The 19,102-nt window shown below is 43.7% G+C and overlaps 1 protein-coding gene across 1 annotated transcript in view; it reads left to right on the forward strand.

Annotated features, from left to right (window-relative positions):
* The window catches only part of C3H10orf90 (chromosome 3 C10orf90 homolog), a 130,875-nt gene extending 111,773 nt beyond the window's left edge, over positions 1 to 19,102 (forward strand). Inside the window, exons 7-9 of the mRNA XM_066622295.1 lie at positions 15,497 to 15,560; positions 17,097 to 17,196; positions 19,064 to 19,102. Of these exons, the coding sequence (XP_066478392.1) occupies positions 15,497 to 15,560; positions 17,097 to 17,196; positions 19,064 to 19,102 (203 nt within the window). The remainder of the gene's footprint in view (positions 1 to 15,496; positions 15,561 to 17,096; positions 17,197 to 19,063) is intronic.

Genomic DNA, 19,102 nt, shown 5'->3' on the forward strand with positions numbered 1-19,102 from the left:
GTATTCCCAGGCGGTCTCCCATCCAAGTACTAACCAGGCCTGACCCTGCTTAGCTTCCGAGATCAGACAAGCTCAGGTAAGTGCAGCAATTCTCAGAAATTAGTTTTGATAAAGAATCAGTGGTCTCATGCAGTCTAACTAAAAGGGATTGCCTTGGCTTTGTAATTTTGGTAAATTCTTGTTCATCTGTAATTCAGCAGTGAGTAGAGAAAGTAGGCACTGAATCTTACTTATATGCTAATAAAACTTGGTAGGAGAACTCCCTGAAGGTAGTAGTTTCAAGGTGCCTTCTGCTATAGGTACAAATTGATGAAAATCTAAAGATGACTTTTCTGTCACCTCAGATCATTGATGTTTTGACTAAGTAAAGGTAGATATTGGAAGACTGGCCCTCACGACTCACTTTCGGTCCAACCTTCAAAATGCTAATGCCTTAATGATAGAAATTTTACAATTTTAATTTACACAGGTTTTTTTTTTTTTTATTTCTTTTAAAGTACAGGCAGGTCCCATATCAACAGATTCACTTATCTGTGGATCGGGTCCACGGGGCCCCCCATGCGTGCCCCTTCCAGAGTGCCTCTTGCCTCTGGAGGATAGGAGTAGGTATCCCCTCATATCCACGGATTCAGGTATTTGTGGGGAACAGAACCCCTGAGGATACAGGTGTACACCGTTATCATTTTTTCTCTTTAAGGAATATTATCTCTTGCTACACAACTTCTAGGATTCTTTTCTTCATGGTTAGATAAGTGGTTCTCACACTTTTAGCACTGGGACCCACTTTTAAGAATGAGAATCTGTCAGGACCCACTGGAAGTGATGTCATGACCAGAAGTGACATCATCAGGTAGAGAAATTTTTAACAATCCTAGGCTGTAATCCTACCCACACTTACCCAGGAGTAAGTCCTATTGACGATCATTGTTAAAAGCTGTAACATTTCCCCAAATGCAGTCACATACCATGGCAACATCAAGTCTAATATATTAAAAAGAAAATATTGAAATGAATGGGAACCCACCTGAAATTGGCTCATGACCCACCTAGTGGGTCCCAATCCACAGTTTGAGAAACACTGGGTTAGATGATATAGTTTATACAGTAGCTGGTAGAGACTGTGATCTGGGAGAGTTTGAGAGCCACTAAGTTCTTGCGTGGGTGGGAGGGGAGAGGGAGCGGGGGAAGGCGGCGGTGTGATCCCCAGGATTGCGCCACTCAGGGGGACTGCAGGGGCTTAGGTACACATACCCATGCTCCTGCAGCCCCCTTGAGCGGCGCAATCCTGGGGATCGCACCGCCACCTTCTCCCCCCGCCCCTTAAGGGGGTAGGGGCCAGGGTCCGCAGGCTAGGGTGTCGCGACGCCCCAGTTTGAAAAGCCCTGAAATAAGTCATAGGCAAATAATTCTTGAATCAGTGCAGATGATTCAGCTGCCACATGGGGACCACTTAGAATTCCTCTATATCAGGGGTGCTTAATAGGTGGATCGTGATCTACCGGTAGATCGCGAGGCAAAATGAGTAGATCGTGGAGTGCCGACTCCTCCCCTTCAGGTGCCTCTGGGAGGAAACGCCGGGAGTAAGGCCCATTGTACTCAATGGGGCTTACTCCCAGGTAAGTGTGGCTAGGATTGCAGCCTTGCAGCCTAATCCTAGGCATGTCTACTCAGGAGTAAGTCCTGTTATACTCAGTGGGGCTCAAGGTACACCAACATACATTGTACACATAAATGTTATATGTTATGATGGCACGAACATTGTAAAAAAAACTCTGGTAGATCTCCGGGCCTTGCTGGGTTTCAATGTAGCTCTCGAGCCAAAAAAGTGTGAGCACCCCTGCTCTGTATGGTGGCTTTCTCCATGTGGTAAGTTGCTCAGAAGCTTTGTCTTATGCAATAAGTTTTTCCACACCACTTTACACACTTTTTTAAAGGGCTGTGGTAGCAGGGAGAACATAGCATGAGAGAAAGAAGCCTTTACAGGATCTGATTGAGGGTCACTTCAGACATTATGCCTCCATATGAAGGTCAGTGGCATAGCTAAGCCGAGGCAGGAGGGTACCTTGCTCCCTGTGGCAAATTGGTGGTTTTCAGCTGTCTGAAATTATTCATCTACATTGACCTCCAAGATAAATATCCTTTTCACACATTACAATTTTACACAAATAAAATACATTTGGGGGAGAGATTAGTTTACTTTCATGCATATGATTTGCAAATATAAAAAGGTATTCTTAAGAAAATAATCATTTTTCTTTGAACTATTACTGAAAATAAATGCTATCTCTTTAAATGAGTAATAAAAATGTAACATTGAATACATATATTAATTGCTCAAGCATCAACCATTTCCCTTCTGTAATGGTTATTAATGAGAAATGTCATTAACAAGAAGCTTTTCCCACAATTCATATACCTCACCTCGTTTTTCAGAGAAATATAATATTTTGTTTGTAATATTTGATCTATTCTCAATTTGACAGAAAAGACTGTCACTTGAGTATCTGATACATTTCTTTAGAGGTCTGCGCTTATAATTATCACCACATCCCTATTGCTTAAGGAATTATTTCTTCCGTTTTCCACCCTGGCCGAGTGGTGGTTTCATTACTGGGCATACTCTGAAACACGTGTAACTTGCACACACTGGGGATTTGAACATACGTGCCGGAACCCAAGTGCAGTGACTCATGTCATGCCTCAAAGGTTGGGCATTGAATAAGGCTGGGGGCGGGGATGGTTTCAATGATGCCCAATAGCAAATGAAGCTATTCATTGGTCAGAGACCAAGTTGCATTCATCACACCTTAGGCAGCATGTGTGAATCAACTCTCAGTACTGCAGTGTCCTTACGCAAAAATCACCATTGTGGAAATGGGAATACTCCAATGTTATGAACTTGACTAGGGGCCCAATCCTACCTAACTTCCTCAGCTCTGATGCAGCTGTGTCAGTGGGACACGTCCTGCATCCTGCAGTTGGGAGGGGCAGTTATAGAGGCTTCCTTAAGGTCAGGGCTTCAAAGTTACACACTTTACCCTCTATAATAGCATACACCAGAATGTGGGCTCATTAGTTCATGAATGAAAATAATTAACAATCAAGCTTTGTATACAGCTTTTGACCATTTTGCTTCCAGGGCCTTTTCTCTGCTTAAAACACACAGGCCTGGGAAATAAGATGCCTGAGGCAATACACTTGGTAATAATTGTTGACTGCATTAACACAGAGTCTTTAGCATAATGTGCCCTTTGTCAGTTAAAATTGTTCCTACAGTGGAATGACTCATCTCAAAAGGAGGTGCAACATCTGTCATTTTCTCATCTCCTTTGACTTGCTTAATAATCGCCATCTTTGTTTCTGTCGTAATTGTGGTCCTCTTCTTGCTACTACCTCCTCAACTCTTGCATTATTTTCATGTTTCTCAGACATGGTGGGGTTGATACTGTAATTGTAGTGCCAAAGCAGCCGTCCATTACTCAGGGATCCATATCTCCAACATCTGTAACCGAGCCAGCATATTGCGCTTTGCCTGCTTTTAATGCACTTGGCCTCCTCTGGATTGTTACGTTGTTAATTTGTATTAGCTCTGGCTTCTCAGTTGGGAGATGGGAATAGTTTCATGATCTCACTTCTGCTCTGCCTGCCCCGCTGAAAAGATTATAACCTCGAAATGTCCCACCACCCTCCCAACCCCAGTGTATCCTGGAATGAATGTCTTGCTGCCAAAATACTAGACTTTGGTAGTACTGAGTTAAGACATTTTAGTTGTAAAAATTTGACAGTATGAAACCAAGAAAGCACCAGAGCAAGGCCAGGGCCAGTCATGGTCAACAAGGACCTTTTAGGAAAAAGTAATACAATGTTCTGGGTTGAAGAAGCTTGTTCTCTATCCCTATCCAATGCTACTTTGTGTGGATTTTCACAGCAACTCAGGGAAAACTGCAAGGACAATGCCAAGTGTGACTTGTCTGCAGGTTTCTTGGTCCTTGGAGAGCTGTATGTTCTTTCAAAACAAGACCTATAACATCAGTATTCAAAAAAAATAAAAAGTTCCTAGGATTATAGTAATGTGATGGAAACCAGCTTATTGTATATATGGCGTGTTAAAAATTAAGCCCTGTAGCTCTAGTATGCAGTCTTTTAGTTGATAGTGACGAACATGAAACAAGAGGAGCCATAGCTTAATGGCAAAGTACCTGTTCTGCATGCTGAAGGTCCCAAGTACAATCCCTGGCATTGACAGGTAGAGCAAAGAAAGATACCCTTCTGAAATCCTAGAGAGCCATTATCATTCAGTTTCAACAATGCACAGCTAGAAGGACAAAGGATCTAAGGCACCTTCCAGTGTTCTTCACCATTTCTGTCAAAGCAGTGTAGGCATATTTATGCCATATCTTTCATTGTTAGCAAGGGAAGCTGTAACACTGCTTGGAATTTGTGACGGAAGAAAGATCATAGCCACTGGCTAAGCTTGTGATCCTCATTTGTTCAATGGAGGACCTGAAAAGACCATCTCCGTGTACAGAGTTGAATAGAAGCAGCAGCCCATTTCAGACATTCCATGGGACACATGGAAGTAGTCCTGGAAGGGAAGTGAGTAGAACAGGATTGTAGTAGGAAATCTGATGCATGCACACAACTGTTGGAAACATCTTTGTGTGCCCATCTGCATTGCAGATACAGCAGTTCCCTCAATGCTGTGGTGAATGACAAACGCTGTTTTCTCTGAGAGTTCCATGTTGGGGGGCGGGCATTAGCAAGCTGGGGTCAAAATGAGCAGTTTTCCAGATTATGCTGTATAGCCCACAATTTTTATTCTGCTTGTTGCTGTGAAACAAAAACAGAGAGGCCTTGGGAGACATTTCCTTCTCTATTTAACATAAATAGAATAAAGTATCTGTTGAGAATATGGAATCCTTGGATCACACATGTTATGCAATCCATTTTGCCAACGTTCTTATAATTTAATGGTTTTTTGTATGGGGAATGGTAATTGACAGTCAGCCCATTTCTATATAAATACCAACATTTGTGCAGTTCCTGTTTACACTTTGCATTTTCTCCTCCCCCAAAAGTTGCTTACTAGACGCACTTGTAATCCATGCAGAGAATTGCCCAAGATGCTCGAAGTAATTTTAGAAAAATTAGCCTGTTTCACCAGCAGAAGATTTTATCATCATAAGAGCACTCCAGTGGCAAACAACCTGAAACTCTCTCACTAGCCTTTGTATAGTATAATTTTTGTTTTATTTCAAGGGGCTAATTACCCCAAGGCAGACTACTTTGCTGTTGACTATGTTGAACAAATTAGAGATCCCACTGTGATGAACCGAATAGAATCAATGTTCAGATAACTGGATTTAAATCTCAAAAAAACCATGATGTGATTATTTCAGTGACAAGGCGACCAGCTGTTTATAGACTTTAAATTCTCGTAATGAACAGCCTTGTGATCTTAGTGTACACAAGCACTCATGGAGGTTTTTTTAAAAAAATTTGGAAGAACATATGTCTGTGCTATTTTATGTGTTAATACACCTCCATTTCTTTTCCTTTAGGGAGACAGTTTTCTTACTGAAACTACAATTTAGGATATCATAAAACTGCCATCCAGCCCTATATTTGATATCTGTTAGTTTCTCTTGACTTGTTATGGATTTATCTTACAGTGAGGTTCCGAAATCCATACTTTGAAGAGCAACAAAATTGACAGTCTCCATTGGTGTGTTCAAGTCATTACAAGTGGGAGATTTTGAAGGTATTCTGAGATACCCGTCATAGATCTGATCATTGTATAGGGCAGGGGTGTCAAACTCATTTCATACAGAGGGCCACATAGCATTCATGATGCCTGCTGAGGGTCGGGCATGATGTCATTACGCAAGAAGTGATGTCATTAAATAGGTCATAACCAACACTTTTTTCTCACTTAGGAACTCATTAGCTGAAAATGACAAAAGAGAAAATATACAATATTTCAGAATATGGGAGAGCCCAATTTTCATGTGGGCTGCACTTTCAGCAGTAACACCTCAGCACTACACAGCAGCTGAAAGCCTGAGGGCCATATAAAAGCTTCCATGGGCCGCATCCAGCCCCCAGGCCTTATATTTGACATCCCTGGTATAGGGCTTACATGCATGCTTCTTTTCAGAAGAAATACCACATATAATTTTGTGTTTCATCTGGCTGCTGTCTTAGGGCCCAATCCTATTCAACTTTCCAGCTCCAAAGCAACTGCAATGCAGCCCAGAGGTAAGGGAACAAATGTTCCCATACCTTGAGGAGGCCTATGTGATCCCCCACCACAGGATGCAGTGCACACCCCATTGGTATAGCTGCACCAGCCCTGGAAAATGGATAGGATTGGGCCCTTACTCATTAGGTGGCAGTCATTGATGGTTTCAAAATGTTGAGGGCTCTTGAGCAAGGTGGTCCAGAGGTAGGGTGTGCAGGGGTAGGCTGAAGAATTCTCTCACTCTTCTTCCAATCTTCCTGGGTGCTGCTGAACAAGTGAGAGTGGAGGAGCAAGCGTGGCTATTCCCTGTCAAACAACACAGTCCTGGAATGAGCTGGAATCCCTAGCATGTATGCACTGCTGAAACAGAGGCGCCTGCGTTGGCTCGGTCATGTCGTGAGAATGGATGATGGGCGGATCCCAAAGGATCTCCTCTATGGAGAACTTGTGCAAGGAAAGCGCCCTACAGGTAGACCACAGCTATGATACAAGGACATCTGCAAGAGGGATCTGAAGGCCGTAGGAGTGGACCTCAACAAGTGGGAAGACAGGCTGTGCAGCATGGCCTTTCCCAGTTTGAAGAGACACTTTGCCAACAGTCTGAGGCTAAGAGGCAAAGAAGGAAGGCCCATAGCCAGGGAGACAGACCAGGGACAGACTGCACTTGCTCCCGGTGTGGAAGGGATTGTCACTCCCGGATTGGCCTTTTCAGCCACACTAGACGCTGTGCCAGAACCACCTTTCAGAGCGCGATACCATAGTCTTTCAAGACTGAAGGTTGCCAACAACATGGGGGGGGGGGCAGCAAATGTCTGAACTTGCCATCTTCCTAAGGTGATCCAGAGGTAGTCAATGATAACCAGCAAATTAGGGTCCCAATCCTGTCCAAATTTCCAGCACTGATGCAACCGTTCCAATGGATTGCATCCTGCATCCATGTGCTGCATCCTGTGATAGAGGGGCAGTCACAAAGGCCTCCTCAAAGTTAGGGAATGTTTGTTCCTTTACCTTGAGGCTGCATTGTGGCTACATCAGCACTGGAAAAGTTGATAGAATTGGGCCCTAAGTCAATCTTGTGCTTTGCCACTACAAGTGGGGACATTCATGAAGTCATTCATAACAAACTGTTTAGTTCTACAACAACACCCAGTTACTTATGGTAGCTATTTTGAATGATGCATGGTCTTGTTATTTAGAACATCAACAGTGGAGCAGATTCATAGGAACAAGTAATTGGGTCATTATATAATAGACTCTCAGATCTGCAGACCAGCACATGATCTCTTTCTCCTTCCTTCCCTCCCTCCCTCCCTCTCATACACACAAAACTGATGGGCTGTTCCTCTCTGCATATCCCATGAGGAGGAGGAACATTTAAACAATTGCTAAACACCCCATTTAAATACTACTTTAAAAAATACAGGTTGAACATCTCTAATCCAAAATGCTCCAAAATCCAAAATGTTTTGAGTGCCGACATGACACCACAAGTGGAAAATTCCACACCTGACCTGGTGAAACAAAGTTTGTTTCATACTCAAAATTATTAAAAATATTGTATAAAATTACCTTCAGGTTATGTCAGTGGTTCCTTGAGAGTTTGGGAACCTGCAAGTACTTGTGGGCGAGGAGGGGGTGGCAAGCCAATCGTCATGATCAGGCTGCTGTTGGGGACAAAAGGGCTTTTTTTCTACTCACCTGAGTGTCGATCTGGCTATCTGGAGGATCCAGGCCAGGGAATCAACAACCCCCTCTGCAGTCCTCCCAGTGCCACCAAAAGAATGCAAATAGAAAAAAAAACCTTAGTTTTGTGACCCCTCCCAGGAAGTAGAAAAAAACCGCTTTTGTCCCTGGCCACAACACAGTTGTGGCAATCATGTTTTCACTGTCGCCCACTCCTTAAGGGGGCAGTGACAGAATTTCCCTGGCTGAGGTGTTGTGATGCCCTAGTTTGGGAACCTCTGAGATATATGTATAAGGTGTATATGAAACAAATAAATATGTTTACACTTGGGTAAACATACCCTAAGGTATTTTGTATATGCAAATATCCCCAAATCCCCCCCCCCCCAAAAAAAAAACCAGAAACACTTCTGGTCCCAAGCATTTCAGATAAGGGATACTTAATCTGTGGCATGTAGTATCCAGGGTTACTTTTTTTGCTCTCTGAAGTAAGCTACATTAGATTCCACTTGGTACTTAAATCACATATTAAAGGATGGTGTTGTAATTAGGAACTTAGGAACAGAATTACCAAATCAGATGTTCTGTAATTACACAGAGCAGAACAGTTTGGAGAGAAAGATGTACATGCCCGGGTTCCTTCTCATGTGATGGGGCCATTTTTGTGCAAATTGGCCCATTAAGTGTGTTCAAACTGTCTTTCCTGCTCTACTGAATAACCATAATCATTCCCCAAGTTTGTAACTTGATGTTACAACTGTGCCAACTATAACCAGACTGCGCTTGTGCCAGACTATGTATCTATGACATATGTATTTCTCAGAAACCCCACACAATGGCAAATTTCTCCAGCCTGGACCACCACTTTGTACCTAAGTAGAGTAGACATGGCACTAAAGAGAAAGCACAAATGCAGCAGTGAGCTCCAGTAGATATTCATACAGCCTAGGATCTTAACAAAGTGAACAATTGCCCAAGTAATGATTTTCTATTGTGGATTTCTTATGCTTTGTTTGTTAAATTCTATTTTTCTTTCTACTTTCCTGTTGACTGCAGTAGACTTGAATTTTGTTGAATTCATCTCGTACCCGGTCAGCAAAACCCTTCACCCTGTTAGAAAAGATATTAACTCATTGCCTGCTGCTTCTCCAGAACTATAGTCTTCTTGCCCATTTAAAAGAGCTTTTACCCACTTGGAAAGTTAAACATATATGAATTGATGAGCTGCATAATAGTTAATGTAGCTAACTAAGCTACAGGACTTACACTGTGCTAGAGTTTAGTTTTTCATTCCCAATAATTTGTTAAAATGGGATAACCCATAATTCCCCACCCCACATGCTTTATCTTGTGCCCTGAGTACAGTAGTATAATGTTTGATGTTTTTTAATTACGTTCATGTTTTTTACTGTGTGCATTTTATATTGTCCATTGTCTCTATCTCCTGGAAATTGTTTTATGCCAATAAAGGTCTCAATCAATCAATCAACTTGATGGGTAGGAGCTTCCAGTTCAACGCATGCATGTCCCCAACTATCCTTCAGTCTTCCCAGTGCCTCTAACAGCCCAATCCTATGCATGTCTACTCAGAAGTAAGTTCCATTATGGTCAATAGGGTTTACTCCCAGGTAAATGTTCATAGGATTGTAGCCTAAGAGCCCAATCCTGAGCTCCCAGGGCACGTGGCTGTGGCGGCACAAAAAAATGGCTGCCACCCCAGCATTTCCCCAAATGTAGTCACATACCAGGGTAGCATCAAGTCTATTAAAAATAAAATGTTGAAATGAATGGGAACCCACCTGAAATTGGCCCGTGACCCACCTAGTGGGTCCGGACCCACAGTTTGAGAAACACTGCTTTAGAGGGTGTGGGCGCAATCCTAACCCCTTATGTCAGTGCTTTCCAGCACTGGCTTAGCGGTGCCAATGGGACATGTGCAACATCCTGCAGTTGAGTGGTATTCATGGGGGCCTCCTCAAATTAAGGGAATGTTTGTTCCCTTACTTCACAGCTGCATTGCCCTTATGTCAGTGCTGAAAAGCACTGACAAAAGGGGTTAGGATTGCACCCTGTGTGTCTGTGTGTGAATACTGTTGGTATCTTTCCCCTTGTACAGTTCCTTATTGTGTAGCCTGATTTGTATAGACATATTCTAAGCTATTTTCTTGACTAACTTACTAGGATATTTGTTGCCAAGATACTATCAGAATGGGAAATGCTTTTTTTTGCCTCGTGATTCCTTAGGACAGTAAGTAGCTTGTCTCAATTTTGATTTTATTTTTCAAGGAAGGTTTCCCCCCCCCCTATATTGCTTCCCTCCTCCCCTTGCTTCATCTTCATGCTCCACCCATCTAATTCAAATATAAAACATTTGTGCTGCATTGTCCCTTTTACATCATATTGATATACTCCCAAGGCTCTGGTTTTTAACATTGCAAGTTTGCAATTAATGCTCTGTAAGACCTCAGCATCTTCATAATGAAAGCATTGTGCAGCATTTGCTCTGAGCATGAAAATACAGTTGGGCCGTGTTCCTGATGTGTGTCATACAATGAGGTTATCTGGCATTGTTGTATGACTCTGTTGCTGCTGCCATGTCTTCCTCCTCCTTCTAAGTTCAGTGTCAACGGCGTAGCTATACCTCTGAGTAAATGTTTTCTGAGAGAAAACTCAAAAATCCTGAAGCAAACTTTCAGAGTACCAGTTGTCTTCCTCTGTTTGTTTTACTGACCCTCCTATTTGGCTTTTAATAGCTGCTTGGTCTATAACTTAGCAGGTGCTAATGCATTCCTCCATGCCATGAAAATCCCCACCTGCTGATTTCTGCATATCAAACTGCTGTTAAAGAAGGAAAAAAGCAGGCCAGGTTGGCATTTTTTTTGTATGGTCAGCTGACAGCCTTCTTGACAGAGACTGTCATGCAGGCTGTCCAAAAATGTGTACCAAGAAAGATGCAGAATTAAGAATACTTTTGATTCGCATCCACTTTTCTCAGAAAGCCAACACTTTTTGTGATAACAAAAGATACAGCTGGAAACAGAGAACCTAGACAGCAAATTTGGTGGAGAACACATAAAGCACATTGTGTGTTTGTCCCCAGGGGTTCAGATAAAACCCATCTATTCTATAACATAGAGGAGTTAATCAAGCATGCATAAGTACTGACTTATAAACTGCAACAGCTACATGAATTTCCACATTTACAAAATGTTTGAAAAACATCTGATTTTGAGCATTTTTTTCTGTTTCTTCCCCTTGTCTTAAAATTGTATAAGTAAGGGATGTGACTTCTGCAATGGTACTGCCCTGAAGTGTAAAGCAGTCTTTCCAGCTCTAACAAAAATACTTAGAATGTAATTGAGATACTAGGTGTGGCTCCTTTAAATGCCTGTACTCATTTGGTTGCCTGGAGCAACCTCTATAAATATCCATGAAACACATGTGGTGTCTTTAAAAGTTAGGAACAGAACCTGCCGAGAGAAGATCTGTGTTCAGGGAAGGGGATGCTGTGTTGACATCTGTATCAGACTAGGCAGCAGTAACCACACTTATACAGGCCAATGCTAATCTTTGAAGCAAGTCCCTCTGATTTCAGTAGGATTTATTCCCATTAAGTGCAATTTTGCCTTTGTTTTTAAGTCATAACTTTAAACCAATGTTTAAAACTAAAGAACAATAACTTTAAAGCCAGAAGTTATTTAGGATTAAGCTCAGGATGACAGATTAAATATAAATACTTGGGAGTAAATTGTATTGATTTCAAAAATCTTATTAGGATTACTCCTTAGTGAGCCTTTTAGCCAGATCTTGTGCATATTAACTCAGCAGTAAATCCCACTGAGTTCCTTCAAATCCTTCTTCAAAGTCTCCTTCTCCCTGAGACTTTGGCACTACACCCCAATTCCTTAGTCCAGTGGTTCTCAAATTCTCTGGGAGAGTTTGAGAGCCAGTAAGTCCTTGCAGGGGCGGGGGGAGGAGGCAGTGGGGGCGGGGGGAAGGCAGCATTGCGATCCCCAGGATCGCGCCACTCAGGGGGCTGCAGGGGCCTCCTGCAGTCTCCCCAGGGTGCGGGGAGCCCAGTACGACCTGCAGCAGGGTTCCCTGCAGCAGGGAAAGTGAACGCGGAGCAATTGCGCCCCGCCCCTGCTAAAGCGGAAGTGGAGCACGATTGCACCGCATCCACTTTCACTGCTGTGGGGAGCCCTGCTGCAGATCGCGCTGGGCTCCCCGCACCCCCCCGGGAGGCTGCGGGGGCTTGGGTATGTGTACCCAACCCCTGCAGCCCCCCTGAGCGGTGCGATCCTGGGGATCGTGCCGCTGCCTCCTCCCTGCCTCCAGGCTGCCCCCGCCCCTTAAGGGGGCAGGGGCCAGCGCCCGTAGGCTGGGGCATCGCGACACCCCAGTTTGAAAAGCCCTGCCTTAGTCCCACTGCAACAAAGTCTAACACAATCCTATCAGAGTCAGCCCAGCCATGAAATGGCCTGTTCTAACTACCATCTGTGGCAGGTGGAATGGGAGTGGTGGACTTGGGGTGACCTTCACCCCAAGTCATCTGCCATTGCCTCCCTCCAGCCCACCATGGATGTGAGCTGCAGTGATCCACTTCCTTCTTATGGTCCCTCACTGGTTTTTTTTATAAAGGGAGCAGGCAGATAAGGCCCCTTTGTTCATGAAGTCCCTTTAAATAAAACTGAAAGGCCTGCACTTTGTGGTTTGCAAAACTATGCAACAGAGTGTGGCAAGAGACATTTTTTTAACATGTTGCATTAGAGGCGGCGGCAGCAGACCTAGGCTTGCAGCACCCATAGTCTTCCCTGTTGAATCAACCCTGAATTCCATGCAAGTTTACTTGGAAGTAAACTCCACTAGCGTTTACTCCTAGGGAAGTGTGCATAGGATTGCCGCCTAAATTAATATTCATGAAATAATGGCATATTCTTCACCATTAAACCTGGCACGATATCTCTCCCTTTTCTACTGTTTTAGAATGTGTCTGCTTTAGATTGTGAGCCCCTCAGGGCAGGGACATGGTTTCTCTTCTGTTGTAAAGCACTATCTGCACTGATGATGCTCTTTGCTATAGTATTAGGTTTCATGGCTGAAATGTGTGCAAATTTACCCAGGGGGAAGTTTTGTAAAGCTTAGTGCAGCCATTTTCAACCACTATGCCAGTGCCACGAATGGTCCCAAGGTGTGCCGCGGGAATTTGGGAGAGGGTCATTTATCAATAGGACCATTGGGGGATGTGAGCCCCCATTGACAGCACAGTGTGCCTTGTCAATTGTCAAAAAGCTGATGGTGTGCCTTGACCATTTTAGTGTGCCGTGAGATGAAAAAGGTTGAAAATCACTGGCTTAGTGGAACAGCCTGAAGTGGATAGGCACTGACAACATGGCTGTAACCCTGAACATACTTACTTAGAGGAAAGTTTCGTTAAGACTAATAGGACATACTTCTGTGTAAACATTTCAGACAGGCTGCAATCCTATAAACACTTACCTGAGAGTAAGTTCCATTGACCTTGATAGGATTTTCTTCTGAGTAGGCATGCATACAATTGTGCTGTCAGCTGTTCTGTGCATATATTGTGGGCTGGCCTCACACATTTCTTTCATAAATGGGAGTGCTACAGGATTAGTTCCTACAACTGTTGCAGAAAGAGCCCCACCTTGGCTATCTGTTAGTCCCTGGAGTTAAGTTTGGAGATGGTTTTCTGAATCCATGCCTTTTCCAAAGTGAAATTATGACATTACTTCAGTGCAAGAAAATGTCTTCAAACACATCACTGTGCTTTTAGTTTTTTCAGTGATGTAGAACATTGTTTTGAATCAACAGCCATCTTGATATGTAGAATACTGAGGAAAATAAATCCTGCTATTTGGCCTAGAGTTCTGTATGTCTTCTGTTATGTTTGCTGATCCATTAGCATCATTTTTTGTGACAAAGCCAGTCTTTCCCTATGGCTTCCTATGACCTCCACCCTAATACCATACATAAAACTCAGCTCTTTATACAGACATTTCTTTCTCACTCCTTGAAATATATTCATGTTTCTGATATAAATGTACAATATCCTTACCCTCTAGTGCTGCAAGTCCAAATTCCTCATGTGGGTGGGACGGGGTGACAGTTCCTTTAGGCTAGCCAGCTCTTGATAAGAAGTAATGTAGAACAGAGATTGAGAGGCAACAGGTGGAAAAGGGCTTTGACTTTACACTGACTTGTTGTGCTCCCTGTGACACTGTAATTTCACAGCTCCAGGATGGGATGCTAATTCTCTAAATGCAAACCAAGGTTAGAAGAGCATGTGCAAAGGACTAGAGAACAGGGCCTGTGCATTAGACTTCTTCTCCTAAGTGGTGTAGCTAAGGAGGTGCAGGGGGCAGCAATTGCACTGGGCAACAAGCTTTAGGGGGGCAACACCCTGAGCTTGAGACTAGTGGCTGAAATTGTGAAAACCTTGGTAGTTTCGAAAATTAGATGTCATATAGCATCTGAGGTGGAACATAATGCAGAATGCAATTAAACAAACCACATCAAAATATCTCTATCAAAAGTTATAGTCAAATAACCAGAAAATAAAAACACAACTGCATTATGTAACAAAAATTGGATTTTCTTAAGTCAAAACGGACCAATGAGACTGATTGTTCCAAGAGCCAATCAGGTGTTACTATGATACAGCAGGGAACAAAGAAGCTGTTAATATGGGGGGAGGCGTCAGAGCAAGTGGGCGGCAAGTTTATGGGGGAAGGAGGCAGATTTCCCCCCACTTTCATTTTTTAAAAAGCCTGGGTGTGATAATGCTTCTGGGGCATAATTTTGAGCTTGGCACCAGGCTACAGGATCATTAACTACACCCATGCTTTTCCTTTTCTCTATAGAGCTCCAGGCAGTCTGAATTTGAAAGCACTGAAGGTACAGCCAGAGGGACAAGTTTCATTAACAGTATCTATTCTGTCTTACATGTTTTTAAAAACATTACAAGGCACTTTTTAAATAAGCTCAAAGCAGCAAACAGTGAACGAAATAGAAAACAGAATACACTCCAAACGTTCAGCAAAAACTATACGAAACAAGGTGATAGCATCCACTGACTTCTGACTCACCCAACCAGCTCATAACCATTCACTGCCCAACATGTCCCCATATCCCCCTTGCCAATTGAAACAATCACCATCACCAATTCTATTAGGTAATAATATAAAAGATTTCAATAGTTTGGTTTTGAGTACTGTATGTTTGGAATACATACAGTACCTGCCTGTCTTTAGGAACTACATGTCCATTTATGGGTTAGGGGAGGTAGGAAGATGGGGCAAGGGGGAGGAACTCCTGGGCCTTCGTGCTTTGGCATAAGTGTCCACCTGGCATTTCTGGTAATGCATGGAGTGGGACTGGCAAAGTGCTGAATCATGCACAATTGTTTAGCTTGGCAGGCACAGCCTACTGCATCAGTTCCAGCAGTGTATGTTAGCACTAGGCCATATACAAATTGCAAACCTGTTATTTGTCCTGTAGAAACCTATTAAATATCACCTGTGTAACCTTTTCCTCTTTTCCTATTGCTAGACAACCTCTTCAAGCCAAAAGAAAGGTTCATTTCAGAGAAGGAGATGCATATGCGATCAAAAAGGTACCTTGTCTCTCAAAACTTAATGGGAATATTTAAGAATGTAGACAGCTTCTCTCTGTGTAGTTGCACCCTGAATTCTGTTAATCACCCTCGATCAGGAGAGGCCATCCTTTCAACTTTAGGGGTCTTGGACCTTTAACAATTGTGTAGAAGAGGGAATTTCAGCAATGGGAGGACCAGGGAAAAAGCCCTCAGGGCGGGCCACAGTTGAGTGGGGGAGGGGGGTCAGGATCTGGCACTTTTGCAGGATACTAACCCCAGTCCCAGGCAGCCCAGACTGGGCTGCTCGAACCTGTGCCACTTCTTTAAGTGGCGCAAATCTGAGTAGTCTCATTGGGGCTGATGTAGTGTTACCCAGGGTAAGGGGACTACATTCCCCTTGCCCTGGGCTGAGCAGAGGGCAGCCCCAACCCTGCTCTGGATGCAGCACAGGCCAGCCAACCTCCCTGCTCTTGGGCAGGTTAGTATTGGGCTGCCCATCAAGAGAAATAGTTTTCAAAATTTTCCTGTTAGTAGTATGATATCAAGTATTCCCCAGTCAATGAATACTGTAACAATATGCAATATCATATGTAATAATAATTATGTGCATTCTATCTTGCACACCTTAGACCAGCCATTTTCAATCACTGTGCCATAGCACACTGGTGTGCCGCAAGTGGTCCACAGGTGTGCCACAGGAATTTGGGGGAAGGTCATTTATTAATAGGGCCAATGGGAGATGTGAGCCCCCACTGGCACCATGGTGTGCCTTGTCAATTGTCAAAACCTAGTGGTGTGCCTTGACTATTTTAGTGCCTTGTCAGTGTGCCATGAGATGAAAAAGGTTGAAAATCACTGCCTTAGACTACTTTCTCTCCGATATCCTAAGTGGTTTTTTTAGTTCTGCTGACAGCACCTATTTTTATTCTTTTTGTGCCAAGTCTTATAATGAGGCTATGCAGAGTAAGTTTCTCAAACAATTTTAGAAGTTGTATGAGTCTCCAATGAGCAGATGTATGAGTGCTTAACATTTCTCCTTTTTGAATTTTGAATGTAATGTCTGACAGGGGAGGTATACAAACAGTGGTTCTGGGCCATGGTTCTGGATGGGATTGGGCCCTCACTTGGGTAGGAACTGGGGGTTCAAAAGCCAAGTCCTTGTTTGTCATGCTTGGTGTCAAGAGGCAAACCCAGAAAATCCATTAGAAGAGGCAAAATGGTATTTCCTTTTGTCAGCAGTGTTGATGGTTCCACGCTGGCTACTTGGCATGACCAAGAGATTGACATTTCATTAATATAGATATATGTCTTCACATGGTAGAATATTTATTTAATTGGCAATTTGATCTAATCATGTAATGGTTATTTAATCTGCTCCACCACCACCCCTTTAAGAAGGGGCATTTTAAAAACATTCGTAGTGATATGATTACAGTATATTTGGAAATACACCATAAAATATGCCACCCAGGACACGTTTCATCTTGTCAAAAACCAATTAAGGGTGACATTCAGGACAGATATGTGAAGCATAATATTATTAATATCTGCCAGGATTTATAATAACCTGCCTGAAGTGAAGAAAAAACAAGAAGAGAAACAGAAACGAGTCATCATACAGAGCAACAGGATGCGAGTCGAGATCTTCAAAAAGGTAATGAGTCTCCAGTGAATGTGTGTATAATACAAATGCTTACAGTTCAACCAAGAGAGGTATGTTGCCTATTGCTGCACGTGTGCATCCCATCTTTATGCAACTTACAACTTCAGTACCAAGAGGTAGGACAACCAGATGGTCTGTATTCTAAGGTTCAAGTCTAAGGTTATTTTCTGTGTTTCAGACCTTGGGGGAAAATTCAGCATGATCTGACTTTGGTGTTGCTTTGCTGAGAACATACATATATCCTCATATTGTGACTACAACTCCAAATTAATTATGTGCTTGCATGTAGGGAATAGGTACTGTACTAGGGTATTTGTGACCTGAACAACTGTGTCCTGGTCAAATGCATCCCAGTCATTGGCATCCCCGCACATTAACATCCAGTTTTTTTGCATCTCGGTTATTTGCATTCCATTATAACTTGGCAACAAGCCCCATGTTATATATGCTAAGCTGCTTATACCAGCCCTAACCCTACCTTTGCATTTAAAAAATAAAAAGTGCATCTAATATAAATATATTGGAACACAAATGTCCAGGACACAGGGCCTCTGGGAGGAATTTTATCAGGGGGTACAAAGTTTCTTTTGGGTCCCTTTGCAAAGGGGGAGGGGGTGAAACAGAGTGGGGAAAGGTGGTGACAGGTGAGCAGAATGGGGGCAGGGAGGAGCGAAATAGGGTGGAGGGAGGATAGAGACAGCTGGAAAAGTATTTGGAGCCCAGGTCTACTAGCCCATGTGGCATCAGTAGCATCCCCAGCCGTGGTAGTGTCCCCAGCATCCCAAGCGGGCAACAGGTCTGAGCAGATAGGAAAACATAAGAATTCAGGAAATTCCTGGGCCCCCTCCTTTGGCTCCTGGGGCCCCCTTTTGACCCTGGGCCCGGGTACAAATTACCCCCTTTACCCCTCCTCTTCTAGGCCCTGCCAGGACACACAAAAAGGTGCAAATATTCAGGCACACTAATGACCAGGACATGTATGGCCGGGACACAGTTGTCCAGGAAGCAATGGTCCTGTCACTAGAGGAATAATATAGGTGTGCCCTGGTTTCTGTGTGGCTTCTGTTCCGGAACCTCCCGGAACAGAAGGTTGTTCTGTGATTGTTAGGAGCACAATCCTAACTTGCACTGGAACAGGCAGGCTGGCGGACCTGCGCAGTATCCAGTGTAAGTTTGGGGCCAGCTGAGGCTTGACCCGAGGCAAGGGAAAAAAATTCCTCTTACCCTGGGGAGAGCCACAGTGGCCCCAATGGGTCTGCTTGGATCTGCACCACCTAAAGTGGTAGTGCAGATTTGAGCAAAACAGAGCGGCCTGGAGCTATTCCACACCGCCCAGGAACAGGGCTAGGATCCAGTATAAATGCCGGGTTCTGGCCCTGCCTCTTGCTCCTTGCCCACCCACAGGCCCGCTCACCGCTCACCCTCCTCCTGCCCTGAAACGCCTCTTCCTGCCTCCTTCATGCCCATCCACTCCCCCCCCCCCAAGACCCTCACACCAGGCAAGCTCTACTAGCATGGACCTACCATTCCCCATCAGCATGGAGGCTTGATGCAGCCTCCACAGGCTGGTGCTCATTCCTGTGCTGGCCCAGCTCACTCTCATGGAGGCATAAATGTGCTTTATGCCACATTTGCAACTCTTCTGGGCTGGCGCAAGGGACTTGTGCTGGCCCAGGGCACAGTTAAGATTGCACCCTGAGAGTCTAGTGTTGGATGTTACAGCATCTGCATGACTACTGCCAAAAGCAGTATCCCAATGCATCTTCCTCTTTTCCCCATAATGTCTAGTAATGCACAATGTATGTCTTGATAACCAAAAACATTAAAAGATTGATTTTTACTTTTATTTTCCTTATAGCAATTACTGGACCACCTTCTTCAAAGAAATACAGAATGA

This window comes from Tiliqua scincoides, chromosome 3 (assembly GCF_035046505.1).
Source record: "Tiliqua scincoides isolate rTilSci1 chromosome 3, rTilSci1.hap2, whole genome shotgun sequence".
In the NCBI taxonomy this organism is placed as follows: Eukaryota; Metazoa; Chordata; class Lepidosauria; order Squamata; family Scincidae; genus Tiliqua; species Tiliqua scincoides.